The 26,498-nt window shown below is 55.3% G+C and overlaps 1 protein-coding gene across 3 annotated transcripts in view; it reads left to right on the forward strand.

Annotated features, from left to right (window-relative positions):
* Positions 1-16: 16 nt before the first annotated feature.
* Positions 17-26,498, forward strand: part of SLC5A9 (solute carrier family 5 member 9) — a 27,830-nt gene continuing 1,348 nt past the window's right edge. Inside the window, exons 1-12 of one of the 3 annotated variants that reach the window (XM_044914501.1) lie at positions 17-299; positions 10,446-10,550; positions 10,872-11,036; positions 12,394-12,499; positions 13,068-13,148; positions 13,462-13,667; positions 13,848-13,983; positions 14,479-14,586; positions 16,473-16,623; positions 18,241-18,409; positions 20,125-20,340; positions 23,075-23,234. In XM_044914501.1, coding sequence (XP_044770436.1) covers positions 10,461-10,550; positions 10,872-11,036; positions 12,394-12,499; positions 13,068-13,148; positions 13,462-13,667; positions 13,848-13,983; positions 14,479-14,586; positions 16,473-16,623; positions 18,241-18,409; positions 20,125-20,340; positions 23,075-23,234 — 1,588 coding nt within the window. In that variant the 5' untranslated portion in view covers positions 17-299; positions 10,446-10,460. Of the gene's footprint in view, positions 300-7,453; positions 7,484-10,445; positions 10,551-10,871; positions 11,037-12,393; positions 12,500-13,067; positions 13,149-13,461; positions 13,668-13,847; positions 13,984-14,478; positions 14,587-16,472; positions 16,624-18,240; positions 18,410-20,124; positions 20,341-23,074; positions 23,235-26,498 lie in introns of those variants that run through there. The other 2 variants (XM_044914503.1, XM_044914502.1) reach the window with 2 other exon arrangements.

Genomic DNA, 26,498 nt, shown 5'->3' on the forward strand with positions numbered 1-26,498 from the left:
GTCACAGCAGCTGACTGGGAGCTGCGGTCTTCCCGGCCTGACCCTGGGGTCCTGGAGAACCCTGAGCACAAAATAAATTCTCTTTTCCCCAAGACAAGGTCACGAAGCAAGGACAGGTGTGGCCCCTCAGAACCAGGCCCCGCGGGCTGGAGGGAGCTTTTGGGGCTCCCCACGCCCTCCCCCAGGGCTCATCCACTGCAGCGTGAACTCTCAGAGGCCAGGCCAGGCCAGAGCCGCCGGACGGGGAGCCCGAGGCTGACAGCGGCCGCAGGAGGTTCTGTCCAGGCCGGGCCGCACAGGTAGGGGTCGGCGGGTCTGACGGGGATGTGTTTGTAGTGACTAGAGCTCATAACCCTCTTCTTTTCCTTTCCTCTCTTGTCCCCATCCCTGGGGCTCTGTCACTGTCTTTCTCAGTCTGCTCCTCCTATGTAATAATCCTTTCTTTTTTGGAATTTAGCATCTAGCCTGCCCCCCTGGGGCCTCCCCGCTTCCCCACTGTGCGATCCTGACCTGGGAGTACTACAGAAGCCTTGGCCCTTTGGGGGCTGGGGGTGAGGCGGCGCCATGAAGAAGCCAGTGCCCCCACTGGCCTCCACAGCCACCGTGGTTCCCTCCTCCGCGGAGCTTCTCCGGGACCAGGCCATGCTCACCTCTCTCTCCCCACTGCAGAGAGCACAGCCTTCCGCTCTGCCAGGGCACCACTGACACGTTCTTGGGGAAAGGCGCCCCCGGAGTTGTGCGATGGCACAGCCCCGACAAAGCCTAGCGCAGTGTGCTCAGGGAGTGGCTGGGATCAATCAAATGGAATTGCATTTGGGTTTGAATTGATCTGATGATAAGGCACCTGGTGCGGGGGGGGGGGGGGGGGGGGGGGGGGACCAACCCCGGGGGGGGGGGGGGGGGAAATCATCAGCCATGGGAGCTGAGAGCTAGAGCAGTGGTGGGGGCAGGGCAGAGGTGGCCAGGGAAGGAAGGGTGGCTGAGGGCTGGGGAGGCAGGAGAGGGGCCGAGGTCTCTGGAACCAGAGCCAGACCCCAGCCCAGCCATCTTTGCGCCCTGCTCAGGGTTCCCACCAGAGGAAGCCAAGTGGAGCTGATTGCTCCCCCTCCTTAGACCGATCCACCTTCTGTGTTCTCTCCCCAGAGACATAGGATTAGGAGAAAAAGGACGGGCGGTATAGCACAGCTATTAGAGTGAACCAAGCCTGAATTCAAAATCCAAATAAACCGGAACTGTGGGACATCACCAATGAGCTCCTCTCCTCGCCTAACAAAATGGGAATCATGAAGCCAACCCTACAGTTAATGTCACAATTTCGATCACATGTGGGCTGTGACCTACCCAATACTTCTGGCAAGTGCTGGCAAACTTAGTCCTTACCCCTCATTGTTCTGGAAGAGGAAGTTCATAGCAGGAAGGTTGGCTTCGAGTGGTTTTTCAGGAAGAACTTGTGATAAGGCAGGGCGAGGCCAGCCAGAGCTACAACTGAGCCTGCTCGGGGTTCTTCCTCAGGCTGGGGTGCCGGGGTGCTGGAGGAGACGGGGATACCCAGGCAGCAGTGTGACAGGCGGTTTCCTTCCACGTGGAAAACATCGATTCCACTGTGGATTCGGGGGGCCCTAGCCTACTTTGTATCATCAGCATTTCATGCCTCGTGTTCAAGATCTTGCCAATAGTGACTCATTCCCGTGGCCAAAGGCTTCCCACCTGCACTGGCTACAGGTTCGGTCCTTTTGGGAATGGAACAATCCCAACGCTGCTCACTCGTGGCTCTGTGGAGGGGATGAGCGCTTGTAGGCACTGGGAGTTGAAAGGAAGGACCACCAATGGGTGGGGCACCTGCCATGGAGGATCCTGGTCCTGGCACCACGGTCGGAGCAGGGACCCCAGGGGAGAGGAAGCCGCAAAGATAGACACACTTCCAGCTCAGTAAGAACAGCCGGGACCCTCTCCTCTCCATCCTTTCTACTAGGCGCCAATCTCACCAAACCTGTTGTGCCACTTCCTCATCCTCATCCAACCCCCATCCCGGCCCCCAGAGCCATTTTCTAGAATGCCAGTCTCACCACCCCCTTCTTCTCATGCCTTCTGCCCCCACATTTTCCCTCCAGACCCTAGGCTGCAGCCCCTGCCCCTTCCACCAGTCATTCCCTGAACACACCACACCTGCTTACACTCCTGCAGAGCCCCTGTCTGCTCCTGCCACCACCCACTGCCTCTCTCAGCCCAGCACAGTCCGTCAGAAACGCCCTCCACTCTTTAAGTGCCCATCTGGCTCCAGTTGCCGGGGACAGGAACGGGAATGAGCTACTTAGGTCCCTGGAGGGGCTCACATCTAGTAAGGCCACAGCAGTGAGATAAATGGGGGGTGGAGTTGGGGGGGGGGGGGGACCTTCCCCAGGCTAGAGGAGGAGAGAAGTTTTCTGGGAAGGGTTGGTGGAGGAGGACACAGCACAGAGGAGAACTGGAGGTGAGGGGGTGTGTGGCCCTTCCAGGCACGCAGCAGCAAAGAAGTGCAAGGATTCTGACCCGAACTCTGAGGACACAAGGGAAGGAGGAGCCTCACATGAGCAGGCTGCCTGGGGGACAACCTGGACACTGTGACAGCTGTGGACAGCCTGCCAGTGAGGAGCAGGAGGATGGAGAGGCCATAGGCCGTGGGCCCTGGGCATGGCTGGATATGAGCAGCCAGCAGGAGGGTGGGGGAGGGGCAGGGCAAACACAGCCTCGGGAGGATAGGGAGGGGGCAGCTGGGCTGTCCAAAGGGACTGATATTTTGGGTGGTGACCTCCCAAGACAAGGCCATAAGTCTGGACGAAGTCGCTGGCCCCGGATTCCAAGAAGAACTCTGGTTTCCAGAATCTTCAATGATGGCACAGCCTAAAGCCTAAGGGAGACATGGGCGGTGAACACCAGAAGTCAGGCTCCTGGGCTTCTAGTTACTGCGAACTACACACGGAATAAAGAGGATGCAGGGAGGGGGAGCCCAAAAGCAGCCTTCTCAAGTATGGTTCTTCTGTCCGCCCTAGGCTGGAACCCGCCCAGTTCCATGTGTGTTCCCATGACCAGTGAGCCATAGCCATCCCCGCTCTGGCTGTAACTCCGAGAACATAGTCTCCCTGCAGATATTACTCAGAAATTATAATGTCCCGCACCATATGTTATTCACCTGTATCTTCATTGAAAGTTAACCACTCTCCTTGCAGGTCCACCACCTTCCAGGGCGGGCTGCAGGACCTGCGTGTCTGGGGGAGGGGGGAAGGGGCTATTGTCAGCCAGTCCCGTGTCTCTCCATCTCCCCGCCCGCCACACCTCTGCTGCACTTGGTGTGAAGGCCTTTCCCTGTAAGCCCGCTCAGCCTCCCGGACTGGTCTCTGTTGCTCCTTTCGTGAGCTCCTCAGCTAGAAGGAAGGGCGTGGGCGAATCCTGCGTGAGCGGCTGTCTTCCCGCCAGCCTGGGAGCCACAGCACGCGCACCGGTGTCCCCCCCCCCCCCCCCCCCCCCCCAGGTGCAGCGCAGGTGCGCGCCTCCTGCAAGAGCGTGACCACATCCTCCGTCTCAGGAGCTCTCCGAGAGGATTTCCTGCATATGTGCGGCCTCGTCCTTGAATGCCAACACCTGCCTACACTGTTAAACCATTTTGGATGCAACTCTTCCTGTCTGGATTTCATAATCCACGCTAAATAGAAAAGCCATAAGGGTCGCAATGCAATCTTTCCTCAGTGACTCTGGGCCATCAGTATGCACACGAATCCCCAGCTGCTGTGCAAGAACGCCCTCGGTTGAGAGCTGATGGAGCCTAATTTGTCGGTTTGTTCGCTCCGGGTTGGCCCGTCTTTTCTCCTCATCCTTTCTACGTTACCTGGTTGGCAGGACGCGCATGCGCTGTGCGGCCATCGGCGGCCGGGCTCCCCCGCGGCCCTGCATGGCCCTGCCCGCCTCTGGCAGCCCCACTCCCGCCGTTAAGTTGTTGTTTCTAATTTGTTGTGAGCACAAATAACGCAGCTCTGGGCAGAGCAAAACTAGACAGGCCCTGAGGGGGGATCACTCACTGATAGGTCAAACATTGGGCTTTGTGTTACAAGCTTCACAGTATCTATTTTGAAGGTTTCAAAATTTCTCTTGCTCCCTTCCTGGCCCTCTCTGGACTCTGGGCTGCCGAAATGCCCGGCTGGCTAACCGATGGGTCTCAGGTGCATCAGAGGAGGGGCTGCGGCGGGCCCAGGCAGCTGGCTTAGGGCCAGGTAAAATGTGTGGGGAGGGGTTCAGCATCGGGCATCTGGGACGATGGGGCTGGGGGGCCAGGCGGTCTGTCCACGGTCACTCTGCAGTTCAGTGAGATGTGCTGCTGGCTCGGGAAAGCAGGCCGCCCTGGTCCTGGGGTGGCTGGTCTTGCCTGTACCTAGCGTGCTGTCTGTCCTTTCCTGGACCATTCATTTATCCCGGCACCAGGCAGGTGTGAATTTCGGCCCCCCACTGTGGCTTGGAATAAACAGGTCTCTTCCCGGGCCTCAGTGTCCTATGCTGTAAAAAAAAGGAAAAGTGACACCTGGGGGTGGGGGAGTGGAGGCAGGAGCACGCAACGTGGTAGAGGCTTTGCAAGGGTCATGGCACTCTTTCCCCCTCTCCTCCCTTGTCTTCCTTCTGGAAATAAGGAAAATTGCATTGAACTCACTACTGAGAAACCTGGACTCTAGTCCCAGCTCCACCTTACTTCCCCGTGTGACCTTTCCCTCCCTGGGCCTCAGTTTCCCCTCCACATAAGCAGGAGCTTGAACAGCTCGACTTCTGAGGTCCCTCCCAGCTCCAGAATTCCAGCATTCTCCTTCTTTCCTCCTCCTCTTCCTCCTCCTGCTCCTCTCAGAGGTGGGAGTGTGCCCGTGTGTGTGTATGTGTGTGCATGTGTATGCACGTGTATGTGCATGTACGTGTGTGTGTGTGTGTGTGTGTGTACTGGGGGCAGGAAAAGTGAGAGTCCTGCAGAAGATGGGGTGGCAGTTAGGAGAAAAGGGGACCAGGACTTCCCGAGCCAGTGGAGCTCAGAGCTTTCTCAGCAGCTAATGGCACTTGGGGCTGTTTAATCATTAAAGGGAAGGAACGAAGCCAGGAGCGCCTCAAAGTCCAGCCGGTGGTGAGTGACTCTAACGGAGGAGCATGGAGCTGGCAACAGTGGGGCCTGGAGCGTCAGGAAATGGGGTCAGGACTGTGATAGCTCCACGCTCAGCCCTGGGCTCCGGCGTCACCCTGCACGCCTACGACATCACGGTCCTGGTTGTCTACTTCGTCTTTGTCATCTGTGTGGGGGTCTGGGTGAGTAGTCCCAGAGGTTGGGGCCTGGCAGGTGGGGCAGGCTCTCATCTCTGGCTGGTGGTGGAGCTGGGGGCAGGGTGGGCAGAAGGAAGGCAGATCAGGGAAGCACAGGGCTAAGATGCAGAGGCCTTCAGAAATCCATCTCTCCAGGCCCTTCTTTTATATATGGGCAGACTGAGGCCCAGAGAGGGGTGTGACTTGCCTGAGGGCACACAGCAAGCTGAGGCCGGCCCAGGCAGGAACGCCCATCTCCCAACTCCCTGTTTCTATTCATCTGCTGCCTTGGGCCTCACCCGTCCCTGGCAGCCCAATCCCCAACCCTGCCCTCCTTCCGGTACCAAGATTGCCAACTTTGCGAATGCTCCACTCTTGGCCCACCCCACCCTCCACAGGTGGGTGTCTTGGCAAGGAGTAGTGCTTTCTAACGGAGCTGGGGTTCGTGTGCTCATGGGAAGGAAGCTAGGCGAGTCCAAAGGTCCTTCTGCTCTCCATTGTTCACCAGAGCCTCAGCCCTGGGGCAAGGGGCCAGGCTCTGAGGTCAGGGAGCCCTGAGTTCAGATCCCGGCTCTGACAAAGCCATGGAGCCCTGGGAACATGCAAATGCTCGGTGAGCCTCCGTTTTCTCGTGTGGACAGTGAGAACGGTAAAGACTGCCCCACAGAGAGGTCATGGCCCTGAGTAACATGACACATCGAAGCACCTGGCCCAGTGCCCTGCATTGCGGGCAACAATACCCGGCAGGTGTCATCACGGCCCCTTCGGGAGACGGGCCAGCCCCCTCAGATGCTGCTGGGCAGCAGTGATTCGAGTCCCAGCTCTTCGTGACCCCGTTACGGTGGCAGGGTCATGAACCCTCACTGGGCCTCAGTTCCCTCAGCCGTTCAGTGGGGTGAACAGTCCCTGCCTCCCAAGGCTGGTGTGAGGAAGAAATGGGCACACAGCTGATCACCGACTCCTGGCAGGAAAGGCACCAGCTCCTCAGTTACTTTGGACAAGTTGCTCCCTGACTCAGGCCTCAATTTCCTCATGTGTGAGAAGAATTCCTTCTGCTCATCTGGCCTGCCTGAGAGCCGGAGGTGACAGGTGAAGTTCAAGCAAAGGCTTCAGAAGCACCAGCCCCTCCCCCTCAACACACCCTAGTGACTAGGGACATTTCCTTGGGGGCAAAGAAGCCCCTTGTACATTTCTCTTTTCCCTTCTCCTTCAGGTATCTCTCCCATCTCTAGACCCAATCAGAGACCTGTTGGCTTCAGCATCTTTTTTTTTTTTTTAAAGATTTTATTTATTTATTTGTCAGAGAGAGACAGAGAGAGCGAGCACACAAGGAGGGGGAGCGGCAGGCAGAGGGAGAAGCAGGCTCCGCACTGAGCAAGGAGCCCGATGCGGGACTCGATCCCAAGACTCTGGGATCATGACCTGAGCCCAAGGCAGACACTTAACCAACTGAGCCACCCGGGCATCCTGAGCGTTAGCATCTTAATAAAGTCTTCAAGTTTCTGCTTCCTGGCTCACCGCCCCGGCTCCCAGCCCTTGAGGCCCCAGAGGAAGTTCATTCACGTCCACTTTCCTCTTGTTCTTCAGAGGAGGGGTCTGTGCAGGCTCCTGAACAGACTTCACAGCGTGGTCCCACTTCAGGCCTGGGCAGGAGAAGCCCCAGACGGAGCCCTCCCTCTGCCTGGGGCTGCGGGGCTTTCTGCCGTCTGGGCCCCAGTGCAGGAGTCCTGCAGAAAGGAGGGAGGGGGCGGCCTCCATGCAAGCCCGAGAATCAGATACAAATCATTTCCTGAAACGAAGTTTGGACAGAGGGAGGGCTAGGGGGACAATAACCGTATCTTGCACCCACGTCCAGCACAGTGCTGTTCGCGAAGGCTTTAACATCTGTTGGCCCCTTGGCTCTTCACACCAGCCCCAGGGGACGAACAGTGAGGCCCAGAGAGAGGCTATGTCCCTCCCAAAGGCGGGTAGAGTAAAACCAGTGAAACTGCCCATCTGGTTCTCATGGTCTGGGTCCCCCAGCACCTGAGCCCAGGAACAGGGAGCTGAGGCGGGGCAGAGGTGGGGGAGCTCGGGAGACCCTCACCTCTCTCCCCTTCCTTACCAGTCATCGATTCGTGCAAGCCGAGGCACCATTGGTGGCTATTTCCTGGCGGGGAGGTCCATGAGCTGGTGGCCGGTGAGTGGATCGTCCTCCCTGTCCCCTCCCACCCCTGGATCCTCATCTTGTCTTCTCTCGCCTGGACCAAGGTGGCAGCCCCCTGAGTGGGTTTCCTGGCTCTCTGGGCTCCTTCTCTTTGGCCCCCAGGCACCCCACAACCCAAGAGATCTTGCTAATGCACACCTCGGGTAAGTGCCTCCTAAGTGTGCGCCCTCAGCTGGACACTGCACCTACAGAAATAACCTAGAATGTTCCTGTCCCAGAGAAGCTCAGATTAGCTGGGCAGACAGACTCACAGACAACAGGAGGGAAGCAGAGGGGCTGTGAGTGCCTCTGGGAAGCCTCTGACCTCAGCCAGGGGAGGTAGGAAGGAGACATATCTGCTTAGTACCGTGGAGCAGTGAGGTGAGGGGGATCACAGACATCAATCCCCAGCAACCTCAGGGAATCGATCCTGACACCTTTGCAAACCCCAGTCTCTTCTATCTGCCCACGTCACTTGTTCCTCTTGGTCCTCAAAACTGATCTCCTCTTCCTGAAATAGCACAGAGGGAGGTACGCCCTGCCTGGAAATCAAATCGTGGGATTGTCAGCCCCTGTGGTGCTGAGGCTGTGACACGCCCAGTCACGCCCGGCTCACACACACGTGTGTGCATGCACTCACACACCACCAGCCACCCCTACACCCCATCCTGGTTCTCACCACTTTCCCCACCCGCGCTGGTGACAGACTCCCTGAAGAGAAGAGGAGGTCCAGGACGCTGACAGAGCTCTCTGGAAGGTTCGAGTATCTGGGACAGGAGGAGGTAGGGGCAGGGAGCTCTCATGCCTTCAGCATGATAGAATCCCCAGGAGTGCAGGGGGCGGAGGGCCTGGCAGTTTACAGGGACGGTGACACTGGGTCCCTCAACAGGATACAGCAAGCCACTCGGAGGCCATTCTGCTCAGCTGATACGTCCCCTCCCCACCGTCCCCCACCACAGCTCTGGAGATGAGTCAGTAGGAGGGACAAGAAGCAGGAGGGAGTACCTCTCTGGTCCATTCCGGGAGGGTGACCAGGGGCTGGCCTGGGTGCCCACCAGTCCTGCAGAGAGCAGATCTCCCTGCTCCGTGTGAAACTCTGTGTCTCCCCGTAGGGGTGAGGAAGCAGGAGGGTGCTCCCAAGATGAGTGGGCTGTGGAGCCGGGCAGCCCCCATGGGTGGCGCCGTGAGCTGGGCCTCCTGCACTGGGGCCTCCTGCACGGCTGAAGCCTGAGCAGAACCAGCCCTGCTTAGGGGGGTCTCCGTCCCATTTGCAGCCCTGGAGCTTGCATGTCTAGGTGTCCGGGTGTCTGTGACAGAAGTCCCATAGCTTTGTGCCCCTCCCTACTAGGCCAGTCCTGAGAAGTGCCTCACTCCCCTCCCTGTACCCCAAAGAGAGTGTGTGGCTGGGAAGCCAAAAGCAGAAGGAGCAACAGCATCCCTGCTCCAGAGGGGCCCGTCTGGTCCCCCTGCCAGCCCTGATGGCTGATGTCTCCTTGAGTCGTGAGCTGGGAGCCCTGCGCTGAGTGGGGCCGAGGCCCCTCCCCACTCCGAGAGCAGCCTCGGGGAGGGCCCAGTGCTCTGTGCTCTGGCTAGGTGCTCCAGCCCAGCCCCGCCAGCATCCCCAGGACCACCTGAGTGTGAGCGTGAGTGTGTGTGTGTGTGTGTGTGAGTGTGTGTGTGTGGCAGCAGGCTGTGGCTTCAGCAATGAGCAACGTCAGGCTGGTTGTAATCTCTGGGCCTTTATGTTCTAGGCGATCTGTTCTCTGAATGTCTCAGTACCTTTCCTTTCTTTTCACTTTCTATCGCCCAGCACCCCCAGAACAGGCAGTGGGAACAGGTGAGTCCCCACATTTTACAAGTGGAGAATCTGAGGATTTGCAAGAGGAAGTGATTTTATTAGGATGATACAGGGAGCAAGCCCAGAGCCGAGCTCTTCCCCTCTAGCCCCGGTCATGTTCCATGTCCCCAAGGCCTCGCCTCCGCCCAGGCCCCAGAGCACCTCCCTCCGCCCCTTTCCCTGCCCAATGAAGGATCCCATCAAATAATCAAAATGACAGTAATGAGTGCTTATTAGGTGCCCAACAATAATCATGCACTAGTTAATGGAGTCAGACAGCCAGGGTTCAAAGGTTCTGTCACTCACGAGTTCTGGAGCTCGGGCAAGCCATTTATCTGTGCCTCGGTTCCCTCCTCAGTCAAATGGGGATAATGACGGGACACCCGGCCCAGAGCTGTGGTGAGGGCTGCCTGAGGAAACCTAGAACAGCGCCCGACACTTGGCGACGCCGCTTCCGTACTAACCGTGATGTTGTCCTTCTATCAGTGTCTCTATGGCCTCAGAGTAGTTGGCTGCCTCCTGGAGAAACATGACTCAACTTGGAGGCTGGCCCAGCCTGTGTTCAGCCCCTCAGCTCCTCCCTCCGCCTGGCCTTGCCCTGGAGCCTGGAGGCACTGGGGCGGCAGGGGGCCTCCCCAATCCCTCTCGAGGGGACTTCCCCTCCTCCCCTCAGCATCCTCGTCTCTGGAGGCCCCTAGATGGACGGCCCCAGTGCAGAGCCTTCTCCTCCCTACATGACCCTGCTCTCCATGGCTTTCCCTCTTTCCCACTTGGCCACTCACTGCATGGCCTGAGGGCAGTGGCTTTGTTTTTCCCAACATTATTTCCTTCCTCTGTAAATTGAAAAGATTAATGCTCATCTCTCGAAATGTTTATGCAGATTAAGTGTATTGGTACATATTAAATGCCTCGCACAGTGTCCGCATACAGTAGGTACTGAGTAAATGTCAGGTCCATCCCTCCTCCTCTGTGCTCCCTCACATTCCCTCCTTCCTCTGATCTCAGATTTCCTGAGCCCGGCTCCTGCTCTGTCCATAGCTCCTGAAGCCCGTGGTCCTGGCTCCAGGCTGACTTGGATTAAAACTGACCCTGACCCTTGACCCCACTTGTGCCCTGCAGATTGGAGCCTCTCTGATGTCCAGCAATGTGGGCAGTGGCTTGTTCATTGGCCTGGCTGGGACAGGAGCTGCTGGAGGCCTCGCTGTGGGCGGCTTTGAATGGAACGTAAGGAAGCTGGCCTGGAGGCTTCTCAGGGATAATGGAGGTCTGAAGCCCCCCTGCCCCCCCATCCCAGGCTTTAGTGCTGAGGGGAACCTCGGAGGTGCCTGGGGAGGCTGCATGGTAAATACAGAACCCATTTTACAGATGAGGAAATCAAGGCCCGGAGGATGCAGAGGGACTCATCAGAGGTCACACAGCACTAAGATTAGGTCCCAGGTCCCTTGCTTCCCAGCTCAGTGCTCCCCGACATCATGATGTGGGGGAGGGGGCTGCCCCTCCATCTGCATCTAGGACATGGATACCTACTTCTCTCCACTCTCCAAGGCAACCTGGCTGCTTCTGGCCCTGGGCTGGATCTTCGTCCCCGTGTACATCGCCGCTGGCGTGGTCACAATGCCGCAGTACCTGAAGAAGCGATTCGGGGGCCAGAGGATCCAGGTGTACATGTCTGTCCTGTCTCTTATCCTCTACATCTTCACCAAGATTTCTGTGAGTACCCACTCCAGTGTGACCATCTTGTCTCTCTGAAAATGCTGAGTTTATTTTTTTTTTAAGAGTTTATTTATTAGAGAGGGAGAGAGAACACGAGCAGGGCAAGGGGCAGAGGGAGAGGGAGAAGCAGACTCCCCGCTGAGCAGGGAACCCGATGCAGAACTCGATCCCAGGACCCTGGGATCATGACCTGAGCCGAAGGCAGATGCTTAACCAACTGAGACACCCAGGTGCCCAAAAATGCTGAGTTTACATCATGGCTTATTGCTGGATGTAGGGATGGATGGATGGATGGATAGATAGATAGATAATAGGTAGAAAGAAGGAAGGAAGGCAGGGAGGGAGGGAGGAAGAAGGGACGAATCCACATACCTTCAATGCAAGCCCTCGCTCAGCAGTGGAGTGATCACAGATGAATGAGAAATGTCTGTTGCGTAAATGACGTCCCTCTATTCAAAGAGTTCATCATCTAGAGCACATTCATTCATTTATCTTTCCGTTAATTGATTCTCCATTCAGCACCATGCACTGATTACCTAGAATGTTACAGTTAGAAAGGTCCTTGTTCTTCCTCCACTGACCTACACCCAGAAAACAAACCTAGGGCAAATGGCTTGCCCATGTCCACACAGAATGTAGCCGTAGGACTGGAACTGAAGTTTGGGTCCCGTGCCCCGGGCCAGGGGTCCTTGCACACTGTCCTGTTGCAGCCCTGGGATGGGTTCATGAAACAACCGTGCAGTGGGGTCAGCAAGCAAGCACTGAAACGGGCCAAGTCCGTGAGCTTCCAGGTCAAGAGTCAGGAAAACTGTACAGTGGCTTGTCCACCAATGCTTGAAAATGAGCCCAAGTCAGCTCAGGCAAAGGACGCTCTCCAAGTCCTCTAATAAACCCGAGCATGCAGAGCATCCGGAAGTCCTCTCACTGGGCTCCTGGCCCGGCCCATCAGCCAGGGCCCACCTGCAGCTGCACGGGCCTCTGCTCTGCTGGGGAGCAGGCAGCGAGCCTCTGGGTGCCTGCTCTCTCTTCTCTGACCCCTGCTCCCCACTTCACCTCCTCTGTCTTCACTCCTTCACCCCTGCCTTCAGGGCAACAGACTCTCCTATCTGCACCACCAGCTGACATTGCTCCCTGTTTCAAAGTTTCATGTGGTGCTCCTTTGCTTAACAATCCCTATGGCTCCTCAGCGTCTGCAAGGTCAAGCCCATCCTCCTCAGCACGGCACTTGAGGCTCACCCTCATCATGTGATGAGGACTGACAGCACTTGATATCGCTGAGCAGGAGGCGACATACCCTGGTGGCCACAATGAGGGCCTCAGGTGACCTGGACTCCTGGGTCCCGGCTCTCTGCAGACTGACATCTTCTCTGGAGCTCTCTTCATCCAGATGGCCTTGGGCTGGGACCTTTACCTCTCCACAGCGATGCTGCTGGTGGTGACAGCCGTCTACACCATTGCCGGTAGGGCCGAGGACAGGTCGCATTGGGGTGCGGGCACCAGGAGCAGAGACCGAAAGACAGGGAGAGGTGGAGAGGGATGCCTAGGGATGCAACAGTGAGCAGGGGTGCAGCTAGGAGACCGTCAATAGGACTGGAGTCACCAGGGACTGCTCCAGACAAAGCCACCAGCCCTCCTTCCCCTGTGTCCCCCAGAGCACCTCTCGCAGGCCTGGGCACATGGAACCCTGGCTCGTGGCTAAGTCAGCCTGCAAAGATGGGGAATTTCCATGGTGTTGGGAGGGTAGGGAGGGAGGCTTCCCGGTGGAGCTACCAGCACAGCAGAAGAATAGCCCTGGGATGTTAAAAACAACAAGAGCTAACTGAGGCACAGTGGCCACACTCAGGGGCCACTGGGGAGAGAAAGAGCTAGACCAGAGTGCCTGCGGCTGGGACCGGCCAGTCGGGGGAAGGCAGGCGGCCGGAACCCACCTGCTAAGAGGGCTCCCTGATGTGGCCAAGCACAGGGCAGACACCCAGAGAGGAACCCCCTGTTGGTGCCGACTGATGAGCCCTCTCCTTGGGTCTGCAGGGGGCCTCACGGCCGTGATCTACACAGATGCTCTGCAGACGGTGATCATGGTGGGGGGCGCCCTGGTCCTCATGTTTCTGGGTAAGGAAGAGACCTGAATACACCCCACCATCATGTAGAAACTGCTCTCTGATCTATCTTGGGCTTTTACCTCTGTGGTTTGATTGGAACTTTCCAGAGCATCCCACCACCCCCACCGCCAGGATGGGGTTACCAAAGAGCAGAGTTCTCACTACACCAACTAAGGGTCTGAGCCCCACATATCTCCCCCATTCCCAAGTCCCATGCCAGTTCCAAGCCCCAGGGCCCCACATGGGACTGGAAGCTAGGGTAGGGGCAGGAGACCCCCAGTGGGTCTCAGGGCTGTGTCACTAACTGCCGTCTCTCTCCACAGGCTTTCAGGAGGTAGGCTGGTACCCAGGCCTGGAGCAGCGGTACAGACAGGCCATACCCAATGCCACAGTCCCCAATACCACCTGCCATCTCCCCCGGTCTGATGCCTTCCATATGCTCCGGGACCCTGTGAGCGGGGACATTCCTTGGCCAGGCCTCGTTTTCGGGCTCACAGTGCTGGCCACATGGTGCTGGTGCACGGACCAGGTGATGCCCCAGCCAGGCTTGGCCCAGCCCGTCACAACCTGGGGGCGCTCCCTGCAGGAAAACCATGCACCTAGACGCAGAGAGGGTTGGGGCTTGTTTCGGGACCACCTCAGGGCCCGCCTGTGACTGAGCTGAGCCCCACCTGACCTGGGTGGCCTGCCTCCACCCCTCCCTTTCCAGGTCATTGTGCAGAGGTCTCTCTCTGCCAAGAATCTGTCCCATGCCAAGGGGGGCTCCGTGCTGGGGGGCTACCTGAAGATCCTGCCCATGTTCTTCATCGTCATGCCCGGCATGATCAGCCGGGCCCTGTACCCAGGTAGGAGCTGGACGATGCTGCACTGGCGGTGGGGGTGAGGGGTGGGGAGGGGGTGCCCCGTGCTGTTTCTATTAAGATACATATGCGTTAGGCTTTGTGGGCCAAACATACAATAAGTATTTCAGAAGAAGAAATTGTATCTAAATGTCATTTTAAAATCCTATGCTCCCTTTATAAGGGAAAGACCAAAGAAGGCATTCTTGGTACCTTCCAAGGATTTTTGCCTTTTAGCAAGACATAAGGCCTAAAACCCCCAGGAGTCTGTCAGGCTTTGCAGGGTAGTATGTGGTCAAGAGATTTACTGGAGATGGCTAAATCGTGTACCCAGACATCTGCCTGCCCCTTGACCCTCTGGCTCCTGCAAGAGATGCTGGTTCCTGCCAGAGTCACCAGGATACACTTTCCTGTAGTTTTTTCCTGTTGGAAAGCAAATATTGGGCCAACCCAAGGAGGCACAGGAAGACTCGGCTCTGATGGCCATCACTTCTTCTATAGATGAGGTGGGCTGTGTAGACCCTGACGTTTGCCAAAGAATCTGCGGGGCCCGAGTGGGCTGCTCCAACATCGCCTACCCCAAGCTGGTCATAGCCCTCATGCCCGTCGGTGAGTCCTGTCTCCCCACGCCACCCTTCACGCCATCCCCCGGCTTCCTCCAATCCCCGCTGCCCAGGAGGGGTTGCATTAACGGTGGGCATGGACAGGAATAGGGAATAAGAACCTTCACCTCCACACCTCCTTCCCCCAACACACGCGAGCGTACACACACACACACACACACACACACACATGCATGCGCGCATGCACACACACACATTCTCACAAGTGTCTATAAAGCACCCACTCTGGCTTTAATTGTGGAGATGCAGGGATGAAAGGCAGGCCCGAGCTCGGGCTTCATGCCATCCCCAGGACACCTGGGCTCACTGAGGACACAATGCTACGTCATCAGTGTGGGGACACAGTGGGGCTGAGGGAGCCCTAAGGAGACATCCGACCTGGCCCAGGGGAACATTGGAGAAGGTTTCCCAGAGGAGAGGAAATGGAGCTGAATCCCAAGGAACATCTTAGGCAGACAAAGCCAGCTGCAGGTGGGAAATGTCATTCGGGGAGGAGGAACTATGTGTGCGAAGGCTGAGGGCTGACAGAGAGCAGGGTCTGAAGCAGCCCCGCGGGACTCACCTGCAGAGGAATGGACCACAGTGGTGGAGAGGAGGCCGTGGCCACACCTCACCGTGGAGCAGAGCCTTTCCTCTGGGTTTTAGGCCAGAGCATATGAGGGGATTTGAGCTTCTGAAGGACCAGTGTGATGGAGGGTTCACTTTGCAGGAGGCAGAGGGACGGAGTGCTGGTGGCCGGGCCAGGTCTGTGGCTTCAGGGGTGGACAGAAGGGGTTTAAAAGATCTTCGTGAGGTAGAGGTGGCAGGATTTGGTGACTGATTACATTTGAGGGAGGAGAAAGACAGAGGGATCTAGAGAGGGCTCCCAGGTCCTGGGTTTACAATGATATTGAGAGTGGGGACATAGGGAAAAACCCAGGATTATGAGGGAAGTCCTTAATTTGAGCTCTCCTCTCCCTCCAGTAGAACAAGAAATGAATCAAAGAAATAGTAGAGATGGTGGGAGGCCCGGCTAGGACAGGCCGTCCACAGTGGGGGCTGAATGAGGGAGGTGGGAAGGAAGGGCAGCAGAGGAGGGGGCCTAGGATAACTGAGTGTCTGCTATGGAGATTGGAGTTTGCTAACCAAAGGAAGCAACAGAAGGCCCCGGAGGAAGGTGCTGGCCTAGGTTTGTTTGGAACGCCTTGAGTCTTTCAGGGAGACCTCCAGGAGGTGATTAAATACTTGGACTAGGAGGAAAGAGGGCCCGAGGTAGTGGTCTCCCCAGGGACACATGAGTGGTTGTTTCTAGAAGCTTGATCATTAGAGTCATAGAGACCTCAGATATCAGTGGGTTCCATCCTCCCCTGCTATGCAGGGGGAGAATAGGTCCAGAAAGGAAGGAACTAGTTTAAAGATCACACAGCTAGTTGCTTGCAGAACCAGGAAACAAACCCAGGCCTTCTGCCTCCCAGGCCGGGGCCTTAACCTGGCACCACCGTGTCCATGAAAAGGCACACAGAGTGAAAACACTCCATTCTTAACAGGCACCCTCCTCCCCACCAGGAGCCCCTAACCAAGTGTCTACAAGCTCTGAAGCCCAGACTGAGGAGTCAAAACTGCAGGGTCACCTAGGCCCACCGCTCTTAGTGATGCAGATGAGGAGGCTGGGCCTGGACAGGGGCAGGGCAGGGGACTCACTCAGGGCCGTGGCGCTTATCCAGAAGCGGGCCTCCTGGTCTCCCGGATTCCTCATCCGCACAGATGGGAACCTCATGCAATAGCATCCCCACCCCCATAGCCCCGGCTCTGCTGGACTCTGTAGCCTCCGTGGCCCCTGGCAGAGCTGGCCTTCCCAGGCTGGCTGCCAATGGAGACCTCGCCTCTCCCCAGGTCTGCGGGGCCTGATGATCGCCGTGATCCTGGCTGCCCTCATGAGCTCACTCACCTCCATCTTCAACAGCAGCGGCACCTTGTTTGCCATCGACGTGTGGCTGCGCCTCCGAAGGAAGGCTACAGAGCAGGAGCTGATGGTGGTGGGCAGGTGCGCTGGCCCCTCCTTCTGGAGCACCCCTCCCTGCAGGCAGAACCCTTCTCCCCTCTCCTCCTTGTCCTGGGCTGCCCTGGGGGCGGGGGGGGGGGGGGGGGATGAGGTGGGGTCTGGGCCCGGCCTGGCAGTCAGAGCACCTGGTTCTAGCACCAACTTCCTACATGACCTCAGGTGAGTCCTTTCCCAACTCTGGACATTCCTCTGCTTCCAGAATAAGGAGAAAAAAAAAAAGTCTCTTCCCGATCTGTTCAACTTTCTCTTTCTCTGATTAACAGAGTACGTGAGAGAAGCTGACAAAGCATTTAAGAAAGGGAAGGTGAACTGTATGGGGGGGGCGGGTAGTTAGCAAGCAGCTCACCCCCAGGAGCTTTAGATCAGCCCAGCCTTTATCCCAGGAAAACAGAAAGCCTGTTAATTTACTCCATCAGACTCACCCTGAGCATCCCCCTTGCATCACAGCTTGTGCGGGGGACACCGGGGCGCCTGGTACTAGCCTGCCCTGAGGGCTGCTCCTGGCAACAGGAGCGCAGGTAATGCAGCGTGGGGCTGCCTCAGCCGGGAAGTTTGCAGGAAGGCTGTCTCCAGTGGACGCAGAGCCTTGAACGGCAAGCTGGAGAACTTGAACTTTATCTCCTTGGTTTTGATTTTGTGCTTTTCAAAGTATCACTTGGTGGCTTATTTTCTTTTTCTCCCTAGGCTTGTAGTTTACACTGGGTTAAGGGGCACTTTCTGAACTCTTTGCTTCATAATTTAAGGCTCCGTGACTCAGGTGTCTGGACTAACACGCAGGGCCTGAGCATTTAAGGATCTGCGAGGGGAGGGATGAGCAGCTACCACTTGGGTAGCTGCCTCTCTGGTGGGGCCTGATGGGGAAAATGTGGGAGGGAGAGGAGAGGCGAGGACAAGTGCGCAGAGGCATTTCCAAAGACCGCTCCTTCGTTCTTGTACTCAGTGGGTTCCACGGCCATTTATTTCATCCATCAGTGGGATTTGAGCACCATCTCCTGGCCATGTGCATTATTGCATCCAAGAAAAGTTTCCAACTTGTTCACACAAAATCGTTAAGAGAGTGCTTTAGGGTACTTGGGCCGGAGCCAGGATCAGTTGAGGGGCAGTCAGGAGGACAAGGTGGGGTCCCCACTCTGAGCTAAATGCCAATGTAAGGGAGCAGTGGGTTAGAACTGGAGGAGCACAAAGAAGGGAAAAGTCTCTGGAACTAAAGCCATCCTAGAGAAGGGGGCTGTCCTGCACGGGTTTGGGATGCAAAAGAGAAGAAAAGGCATCCAAGCCAAGACCAGAGGCCATTTACTGAAGTGGGGGGTGTTGTAAAAAGTATGGCTTTCTCCCTGAAGAGCAGGTGGCCTACATGACCTCACAGACCCCAATTCAAAAATCCTGGGTTTCTTGGATTCTGGAATTCTGCTATTCTGGGATTTTAGAGGCCTAAATTTCTGGAATCTTAGCATTTCCAGTCTCCTAGCATTCTCTGATTCAGTGACCATGCATTCCTTTCCCTTTTCCCTTCCTGGTTTCTGTGTCCCCCCTTTGCCCCCCACCCCATGCCAATGCCGCCCTGAGCGTTCCTCACAGTGCCCTGTGCCCTCCTTACAGAGTGTTTGTGGTGTTCCTGGTTGTCATCAGCATCCTCTGGATCCCCATCATCCAAAGCTCCAACAGCGGGCAGCTCTTCGACTACATCCAGTCTGTCACCAGCTACCTGGCCCCGCCTATCACCGCCCTCTTCCTGCTGGCCATTTTCTGCAAGAGGGTCACAGAGCCTGTGAGTGCAACAGGGCCCCTGTCTCTCCCTGTACACCCGAGGGTCAGGAGGTCCGGTCTGTCTGTAGCCTGGTGTCTCTCTGGGACATATCAGACACACACACTGCCTCCTTTAGGCTTCCGTCTCCCCATCCATAGCATCGGGTTTTGATTCATTCATTCACTTGGCAAACATTCATTGATCCTATTATGGAAGCTTCTAGATGCAATGGTTTACGAGGTTCATGTAGGTCCACCATCACTGGGCCAGATGGGAGGGAAGATGACTCAATAAGAAATAAGAATAAAGTCTAATGGCTGCTGTGAGAGTGGGGGTCAGGGGTGCCTAACCCACGGGATGCCTGGGAGGGGGCCAGGGAAGCCTTCCTGGAGGAAGTGACATCTGATCCTAGACCGGATTAATGGGGAAGAGAAGAATGTTCCTGACACGTGGAAGTGTGTGTAAAAGGCCAGGACAGACGGGAGGATCTCTGGGGTCTGTTCCCTCTCTAACCCCGTAAGGTTCTGTATGCAGGCAAAATACCAGCCACAGATGACCCCGCACATGCTTCATTCACACAACTGCTGAAAGGCCTGGGAGGAGCTAGAGGTTCCAGGACCATTGCCTTGGTTACCCCCAGGAGAGCCTAGAAAAGAGGGGCCCGATTCTGCCGGCTGTGCTTTGGGGGCTAAGGGATGTCATGGACACAACTCCGCAGGGGCCACAGGAGAGCTCAAAGTCATTGCAAAGGACATCTCAGAAGCCCCTTTCCCCAGGGAGTACCCAGGCCACTTGTCGACTGTTTCTGGACGTCTAACCTCCCTGCTGATCACGATGGTGCACAGCACGGCTCGGCTCGGCTGAATTCTGGGTGTTTATGCTCATTCCAGAATTTTTTTTAAAAGATTTTATTTATTTATTTGACAGAGAGAGACAAAGTGAAAGAAGGAACACAAGCAGGGGGAGTGGGAGAGGGAGAAGCAGGCCTCCCGCAGAGCGGGGAGCCCGATGAGGGGCTCGATCCCAGGACCCTGGGATCATGACCTGAGCCGAAGGCAGATGCTTAATGACTGAGCCACCCAGGCACCCCTCATTCCAGAATTCTTGGTATCAGGATCGGCATCTCATTTTTGAAAATACGAGCCCTCTGACCCTCACATACAGGGAACAGGTATAGGTTTGGGTCAAGTGGTGTTATAAACAAGATAGGGGAGGTGCCAGAGTTTGGCTTTGCTTTGCTTTACTTTGCTTTGTTTCTCTTTCTTTCTTTCTTCTTTCTTTCTTTCTTTCTTTCTTTCTTTCTTTCTTTCTTTCTTTCTTTCTTTCTTTCTTTCTTTCTAGAAGAGCTCTATTCTGATTTTTTATTTATTATAACAGAAAATCAGGATGGGGGATCCTGGTTTTCCCTGCTCATTACAAAAGCATATTCCATTCTAGTTGAATACTAAGCATCTATACTTAGTATATACTAATTTCTCTTACCATTGTGCATGAGAAAACTCCAAGCCAGTGAGGTTGAATCACTATTTCAATCATTCTGGAACAGAGCCAGGATCCAAATCCTCGTCTATCTGATTCTGGAGCCTGTGCCCTCCCCGGGGCACCACTCTGCCTGCCTTTAAGTTCAGACAAAGCCTCAGCATTAACAGGGAGCTCACTAAGGTGGGCCTGCAAACACTGTAACAGACCGTGGCTTAGGCTTGCTCGGGCCTCCCATGTCTACCCTCTCTCCACAGGGAGCCTTCTGGGGCCTCATCTTTGGCCTGGTTGTGGGGCTTCTGCGCATGATCCTGGAGTTCTCATACCCCGTGCCAGCCTGTGGGGAGGTGGACCAGAGGCCGGCCGTGCTGAAGGACTTCCACTACCTCTACTTTGCCCTCCTGCTCTGTGGGCTCACTGCCGTCGTCATTGTCGCCATCAGCCTCTGTACCACTCCCATCCCTGAGGAAAAGGCAAGTGGAGTGCTTGCGCTGGGGCTCCTCAAAATGCTGTCCCTACCCCCGGGGCCTGGGATTCGACCCCTGAATTTCATTCCAGCGGGTTGTCTCCTCTGTGGCCATACACACGTCCTTGGGAACGGGCAGCTCACTGGATTATTCAATCCCAGGTGAAAAGTAATTCATTCAATTGGAAAATTACTCCGGGAGCACCTCGTGTGCCAGGCACTGTGCTAGGGTTACAAAGACGAATGGTACCCTGCCAGCGACTTTTGGGGACAGACACCAACGCCAACAGTTAGTCTACCACGAGAAAGTGCAGAAGGACCAAGCTCAAAGGGAGGGGCTGAGCACCGGGGGTGGGGGCAGTCACCCTTGCGGGGCTGCAGAGGGTTCCCCGACAAGATCACTTGGAGCTGGCCCTAGAAGAAGGAGGAAGGATTCGTTGGCCAGTCAAGAAACAGGTAGATGAGAAAAGACACAGAGTCTCCCAGAGCAAGCGCTCCCCTCTCGCATGCTGACAGATTTTCCAGTCCTCAGTCATGGAAGCTGTCTTTTGAAACCTTTCATCTTTACATCATGGGCGGTCATGACACAGCCCCGCCATCTGTGGGGCTTCAACAACTGAAGTTTATTTTCTCACAGTTCTGGAGGCAAGAAGTCTGAGATCAAGGTGTTGGCAGAGTTCTTTCCGCCGAGGCCCCCCTCCTTGGCTTGCAGATGTCTGTCTTCGCCTCTCTGTCGTCACCCCGTCTTCCCCTGAGTGTCTGTGTCCTAATCTCCTCTTCTTAAAAGGACGCCAGTTGTATTGGATTAGGGTCACTCTAATGTCCTCATTTAACCTTAATGACCACTTTAAAGGCCTTATCTGCACATACAGTCACATTCTGAAGTCCTGGAGGGGTTAGAATTCAGCCCATAATAGAGCCCATGCCAGAAGCTAGTCCCTGAAACATTGGGTGGAAGGCATTACTAACATCCCTTATCTGTATGGTGCTGGAGAGTTTGCAAAACCACTTTAGACCCTTGATGTCACTAATTCCTCCTACAAACAGAGGAGCCAAGAGAGGCGGGTCTCTCTGGTGGCTCACTCCAGAAGTGATCTCTCCCCACTGCTTGAATCTTCAGCTTCTCCGTTGTCTGCTGCCTCACTCCCACACAGAAGTGTCTCCCACTCGAAACCCCCTCCCCAGACCCCGGCCCTCCCTAGGTACACTGCCTCCCGCTGGGCTCCTCAACAGCCGACTTTGCAGGGTGATCACTCGCAGCCTTCACTTCCCACCTCTTGTCTCCTTCTCATCCAGTCTGGCTGATGTCCCCCCTTCCCCTGAAATTGCTCTCACCAAGACCCCAATAACCTTCTTGTTGCTAGAAATTAACGATCATTCCCCCATCTTCGTCCTCAGTGAGTTCTGAGGAGAATCAGCCACCATGGACCACTTCCTGCGTCCTGAAGACCTCTCTTCTGCTCACGTCCATGACACATGCCCCTCCAGTTTGGTTTTCAGTGTCCCTTAGGGTCCCACTTATGACCTAAAACCCTTCTCACCCCACACTGTCACTGAGCCGTCCTATCCATACCCGGGAACTCAACAATCCTCTACAGGAAGATGAAACTCCATTCTCTCTCGCGCGCCCAAGATTCAAACCCAAATCCAGCTGCCTCCCATGACATAAAGAGACACCACCCATACACGGCTAATGACACATTGTGTAAGTATGAAGTCACATTTGCTAAGAGGTACTTTCAAGTGGAGAAGCAGTCCGGGCTCTCCTGAGACTGTACAAAGACGTAGCTGGAAGCCAGCGGAAGGGTCCTGGAGGATGGTCGCTCATCCTGGGCTGCTGGACGTGCCTGTAGGAATTTGGGCTGCTGGACGTGCCTGTAGGAATTTGGCGGCAGGGCAGGGTTTACCTGGGCCAATATGTAACCAAGAGCTGCTGGGCCAGGAAAAGAGTTTTTTGGAAAGGAGACAGTACAGAGCTCAGATAGTCCTGGTTGGGTCCAACCAACTTCAGCTAGAGAACTTGCTGGATTTTCTGCCCGCCACCAAAAAGGGAGAAGAGAGAAAGCCACCAGGGCTGTCCAGGGGACGCAGGCTTGCTGCTCCGTCCCTGGACAGAGACGTCCCTGCCGCTCTGTGGCAGCAGGCTCTGCAGGTACTCTGTAGGCAGACTCTTCGAGCTCGTCCGCCACCTACCTGATGGTCCAAGGCAGGAACCTAAGAGCCATGTTCGCTGCTCCCTCACCCGAAGACCACCCCCTTCTCCTCCCCCACATGCTCTGTATTTCTTGCTCTGCTGTTCCAAGATTCAGCCTACAGCCTGAATCCCTTCAATTCACTCCGAGAGATCTTTCTAAATCCCACAACTTAGAGTCTCTTCCTTTTGTCTAAAGTCTGCAGGGCCTCTCCATTGCCTATGAGTTTCTTTTTAAGAGTATCAGCTCCACAACCCTACCTTGGAAGCCTTCTGTCATGGGGCACCTGCCTCCCTGTCTGGCTTCTTTCTTCCCAGGCTATGAGCGTGGAGCCTGGAGCAAGTGCTCAGGGGAGCAGGTGCTCAGGGGGCGCAGCTTTTCAAAGGAAAGGGCATTCGGGCTGAGAGCCAGGCATCCTGACTCGGTCCTGTGCCTGTTCCTTACGCTCCTCACTGCTCTGCCGGCCTCCTGTGAAGGGGAGTCCTCTTGTTCCACAGTAAGACTACGCCCAAGGGTATCTGAGTCAAGCAGTATTTTCTTTCCCTCCAGCTTGCTCGCCTGACGTGGTGGACACGGAACGGTCCCCACCCTGAGCTGGAGAAGGAGGCCCCGGAGGGCACGCCTGGGACATCAGAGATGCCATCTGGGGTGAGCCCTCCAGGAGGTGGAGGGAGAGAGAGCTCCAACCAGGGCCAGGACCAGCATGGAGGTAGGCTGGGGGCATGCTGGGGGGCACACATCACAGAGGAGTAATGGGGATGCCATGTCATGGGGCCCCAGAGACCCTCCTTTGGGGTTCCCTGGGGATGGGGTCTCTGAGGGATGCCAAAAAAAAAATGACCATTCCTCCCTTCCCGCATGGCTATTAAACTATTTGAGAAATAAGACAAATAAGGAAGGCAGATAGGAGCCAAAATATAGGTAGAAAGATTTTGTTTGTATCTGTGGGGAGGTGCGTTTCCTTATGGTGAAGCCCGGAGTTAGACAGAGGTGCCCATCAGCCTCCTACCCCTGTGAGCCCAACATTGACAAGGAGGAGGGAGGGACACAACCAAGCATGCCCCCTCCATGCTTCCCAAATCTACCAGGAGGGGAGTCCCCTCTCTTCCCCTGGGTTGAATGAGTCTAAGGGCAGAAAAATCAAAGAGTGTTACGCTGAGTTCCCTCCAGATGGAAGGAAACATGAGGCACATCAAAGAAACTGGCCCCACTTTATTATTTACTTATTTCCCATGGGGCTTAAAAATTCTGCCTAATTCTGTCCCTCACGGGGTAAGAGCAGCCCTGGGTCCATACAGTTCTGTCCATCTTCATAAGGTTCCTCTAGCCTGACAGCCGTTCCTATAGGTATCGTCCTTGAGCTGCTGATGGGCCATATACGTTTTGCCTCGTAGAGGTTTTTACATGTGTTAGAATAGTACCTTAGTGAGATGTACTCCAAGGTCACACAGTCTCTAAGGTTGAAAATTGGCATAAGACATGATGTTGCTGCTTTAGACATAATGCAACTATAACCTTCCTACAGCGTGGTTAAATAACCATGTTAGAATAGTCTGATATAATGACATTATAGAGATTTCCTAAATTATAAAATTCCTAAGGGAAAATTATAGTCAAAAAAGTTAAATCAGGTTGCAAGTTAAAGCCCCAAATCAATTTCTCTTGCCCTCAGGAATTAATAACTTAATGACATTTAAGTCCTAAATTTACTTCCTGCCTCAGAGGGAACCCTACCACCTGGGTGGAGTTGGGGTGCCTTTGTCAGCTGCCTTCTCCTTCAGGGCCTCAACAATGTCTCAGTTCCATTCCCAGCCTCTGGCGTCCACACCTTTAATAACTCATGTAAGTCAAGAGCATAGGTAAGATCGTCAAAGTGCCGGTTGTCAGACCTGAACAGGTCCCTCATCTTTGCCAGGTTCGCGGGGTGGGGGGACGGCTTTTGCTCCCCTGAGGCCTGAGAGATTGCCCACCTTTCCTGACTCCCTCCACTTTGCTAAGGCCCTGCCTAGAGAAGCAGCCAGGTGCCTAGAGTTAATGACATCATAAGCTCCAGCATCCCACCAAGATCGAACACTCCCATCATCTTGCCCCAGCTGCAGCAGTTAAAAGCCAGTGGTCCACTATAAAAAGCTATGCGTAATGGAGAATGTAACCCTTTACAAAATTCCGAGGTCAAAACCCACATAGGCTGACTTCAGAAAGCACCACTAAAGCTCAAAGTCAACATCCTCCCCCCGCCCCCTTGTCTAATCAGTTGCCCCAGTGCTTCCAGTGTGTTTTGCTTTGCACAATGTGACCCCTTGTCTCTTTTTCAAGCTTTGTGGCCCATGACCAGATGGGGGCTCGGAACAGTTTCTGCCCCATCATGGCAAGAACCAGGTCTTGCCCCTATAAAATGTATGGCAAGGAGGAATGGCAGGCCCTTCTAGGGAGGTAGATCCAAGAGAAGAAAGGGATGGGGAGAAGCTAGGAAGGTAGCTTCAGCGGGAGGAGAAAGGGCACCACTCCTGCTGTCCTGGCGGAAACCCAGCATGAGATGGACGGACACGATCGATCGTTGACGCTTTCCCTGGCTGGCCCCGTGCCGCAGGGCAGGGCCTGTCCCTTGAGAAGCAGAGAAACATCTGCTCCCTGTGGGGGGCTTTCTCCCCACAAGACAAAGGAGCACTTCCCACTCCTACAAGGCAGCCTCTGGAATCCGCCTCTCAAAAGGCCCACAGGCAGATGAAGTCTCATCCGTGTTGTCCTCAGGTTAAACAGCAAAATGACAGTGTAGTTTTGTGTCCTAAGAAAAAAGAAAAAGAAAAAAATTTTAAGGACAGCCGAATAGATCTGAAAGAAGTGTACACATCCAGGTTGTAGACTGACTTAGATGGACTGGATCACCAATAACCACCTAGTGACTTCTGAGCCTTGGAATTGGCATGCGACGCCCTGTGCATCATCTGCCTCTGAGCGCAGCCCTGAGAATCAGAAGAGAGTTCTTGGATAGGCTTGTAAAATACTAAGACCTAGTACACTTGAAATGCTACACGCCTGGTATTGCTTAGTGCAGCCTTGTCGCTGTGTGACCTCAAGCAGGTCCCTTCCTTTCTCTGAGCCTTTCCCCTCCTGGGTAAGGAGGGAGCAGGACCAGATGGTCTCTTGATGGGACCAGAGATTGCACTCTGTCGTCACACTGAGCTTACCAGGTACCAAGTTCCAAAGTCATTAAGATGATAAAGCATTTCCAGTGGGTTCTGTCCAACCTCAATGAAATATTAATTTTATTTTAATATGCTGTCTGCTAATGCAAAAAACCCCCAACTTTAAAAATACTTTATTACTTCCTTTAAGCTTAGTTTTTAAAGAACTGAGCTACCCTTTAACCTCAAAACAGCCCCATCCTGGTGCTGGGGAGCCAGGTCCGCACAGGCTCAGTCTCATGCATGTTTAGAACCTTATAGTCCCCAGAGCCTCTCCCTGCTGCTCCAGCATGGGCCACTTTTCAAAATGCTAGCAAATGTCCATTCTCACCTGATGCTCAAAGCAACCTGGAGAAGAACCGAGCATCACGGTTAACCTGTTTGAGAGAGAAGCTGCAGCTCGGAGAAGCCGAGTGGGTGACTTGCACAGGACCTCAGGCAGGCCAGCACGGAGCGGGGAAAGTGGTTCCCAGCCGTCCTGGGAGAGATCGCGCCCCGCTCCATCCTTGTCCTCTGAATTAGGATGAGCCTCATCATCCTCACCCCGTCCCCACTACCTGCATCACTGAGAGGCTCTGCTGGATGACTGGACGCTGGGGCCAGAGCTCTGTCCCAGTCCCAGTCTGTAAGCTCCCAGCAAGGCCCAGTGCCACCTGCCTTTCTTTCTGTGCTCTCCCCACCACCCCGCCTTCCGTGTCTCACCGGCTCCCCCTCCCCTGCCCCCTGTCACTCCCCTGTCTGCCACCTGGCCTCACCTCCCCCTCCCCTTCTCCTTCCCTCCCCAGTAT

The sequence above is a fragment of the Neomonachus schauinslandi genome, chromosome 4, assembly GCF_002201575.2.
Source record: "Neomonachus schauinslandi chromosome 4, ASM220157v2, whole genome shotgun sequence".
Taxonomy (NCBI): domain Eukaryota; kingdom Metazoa; phylum Chordata; class Mammalia; order Carnivora; family Phocidae; genus Neomonachus; species Neomonachus schauinslandi.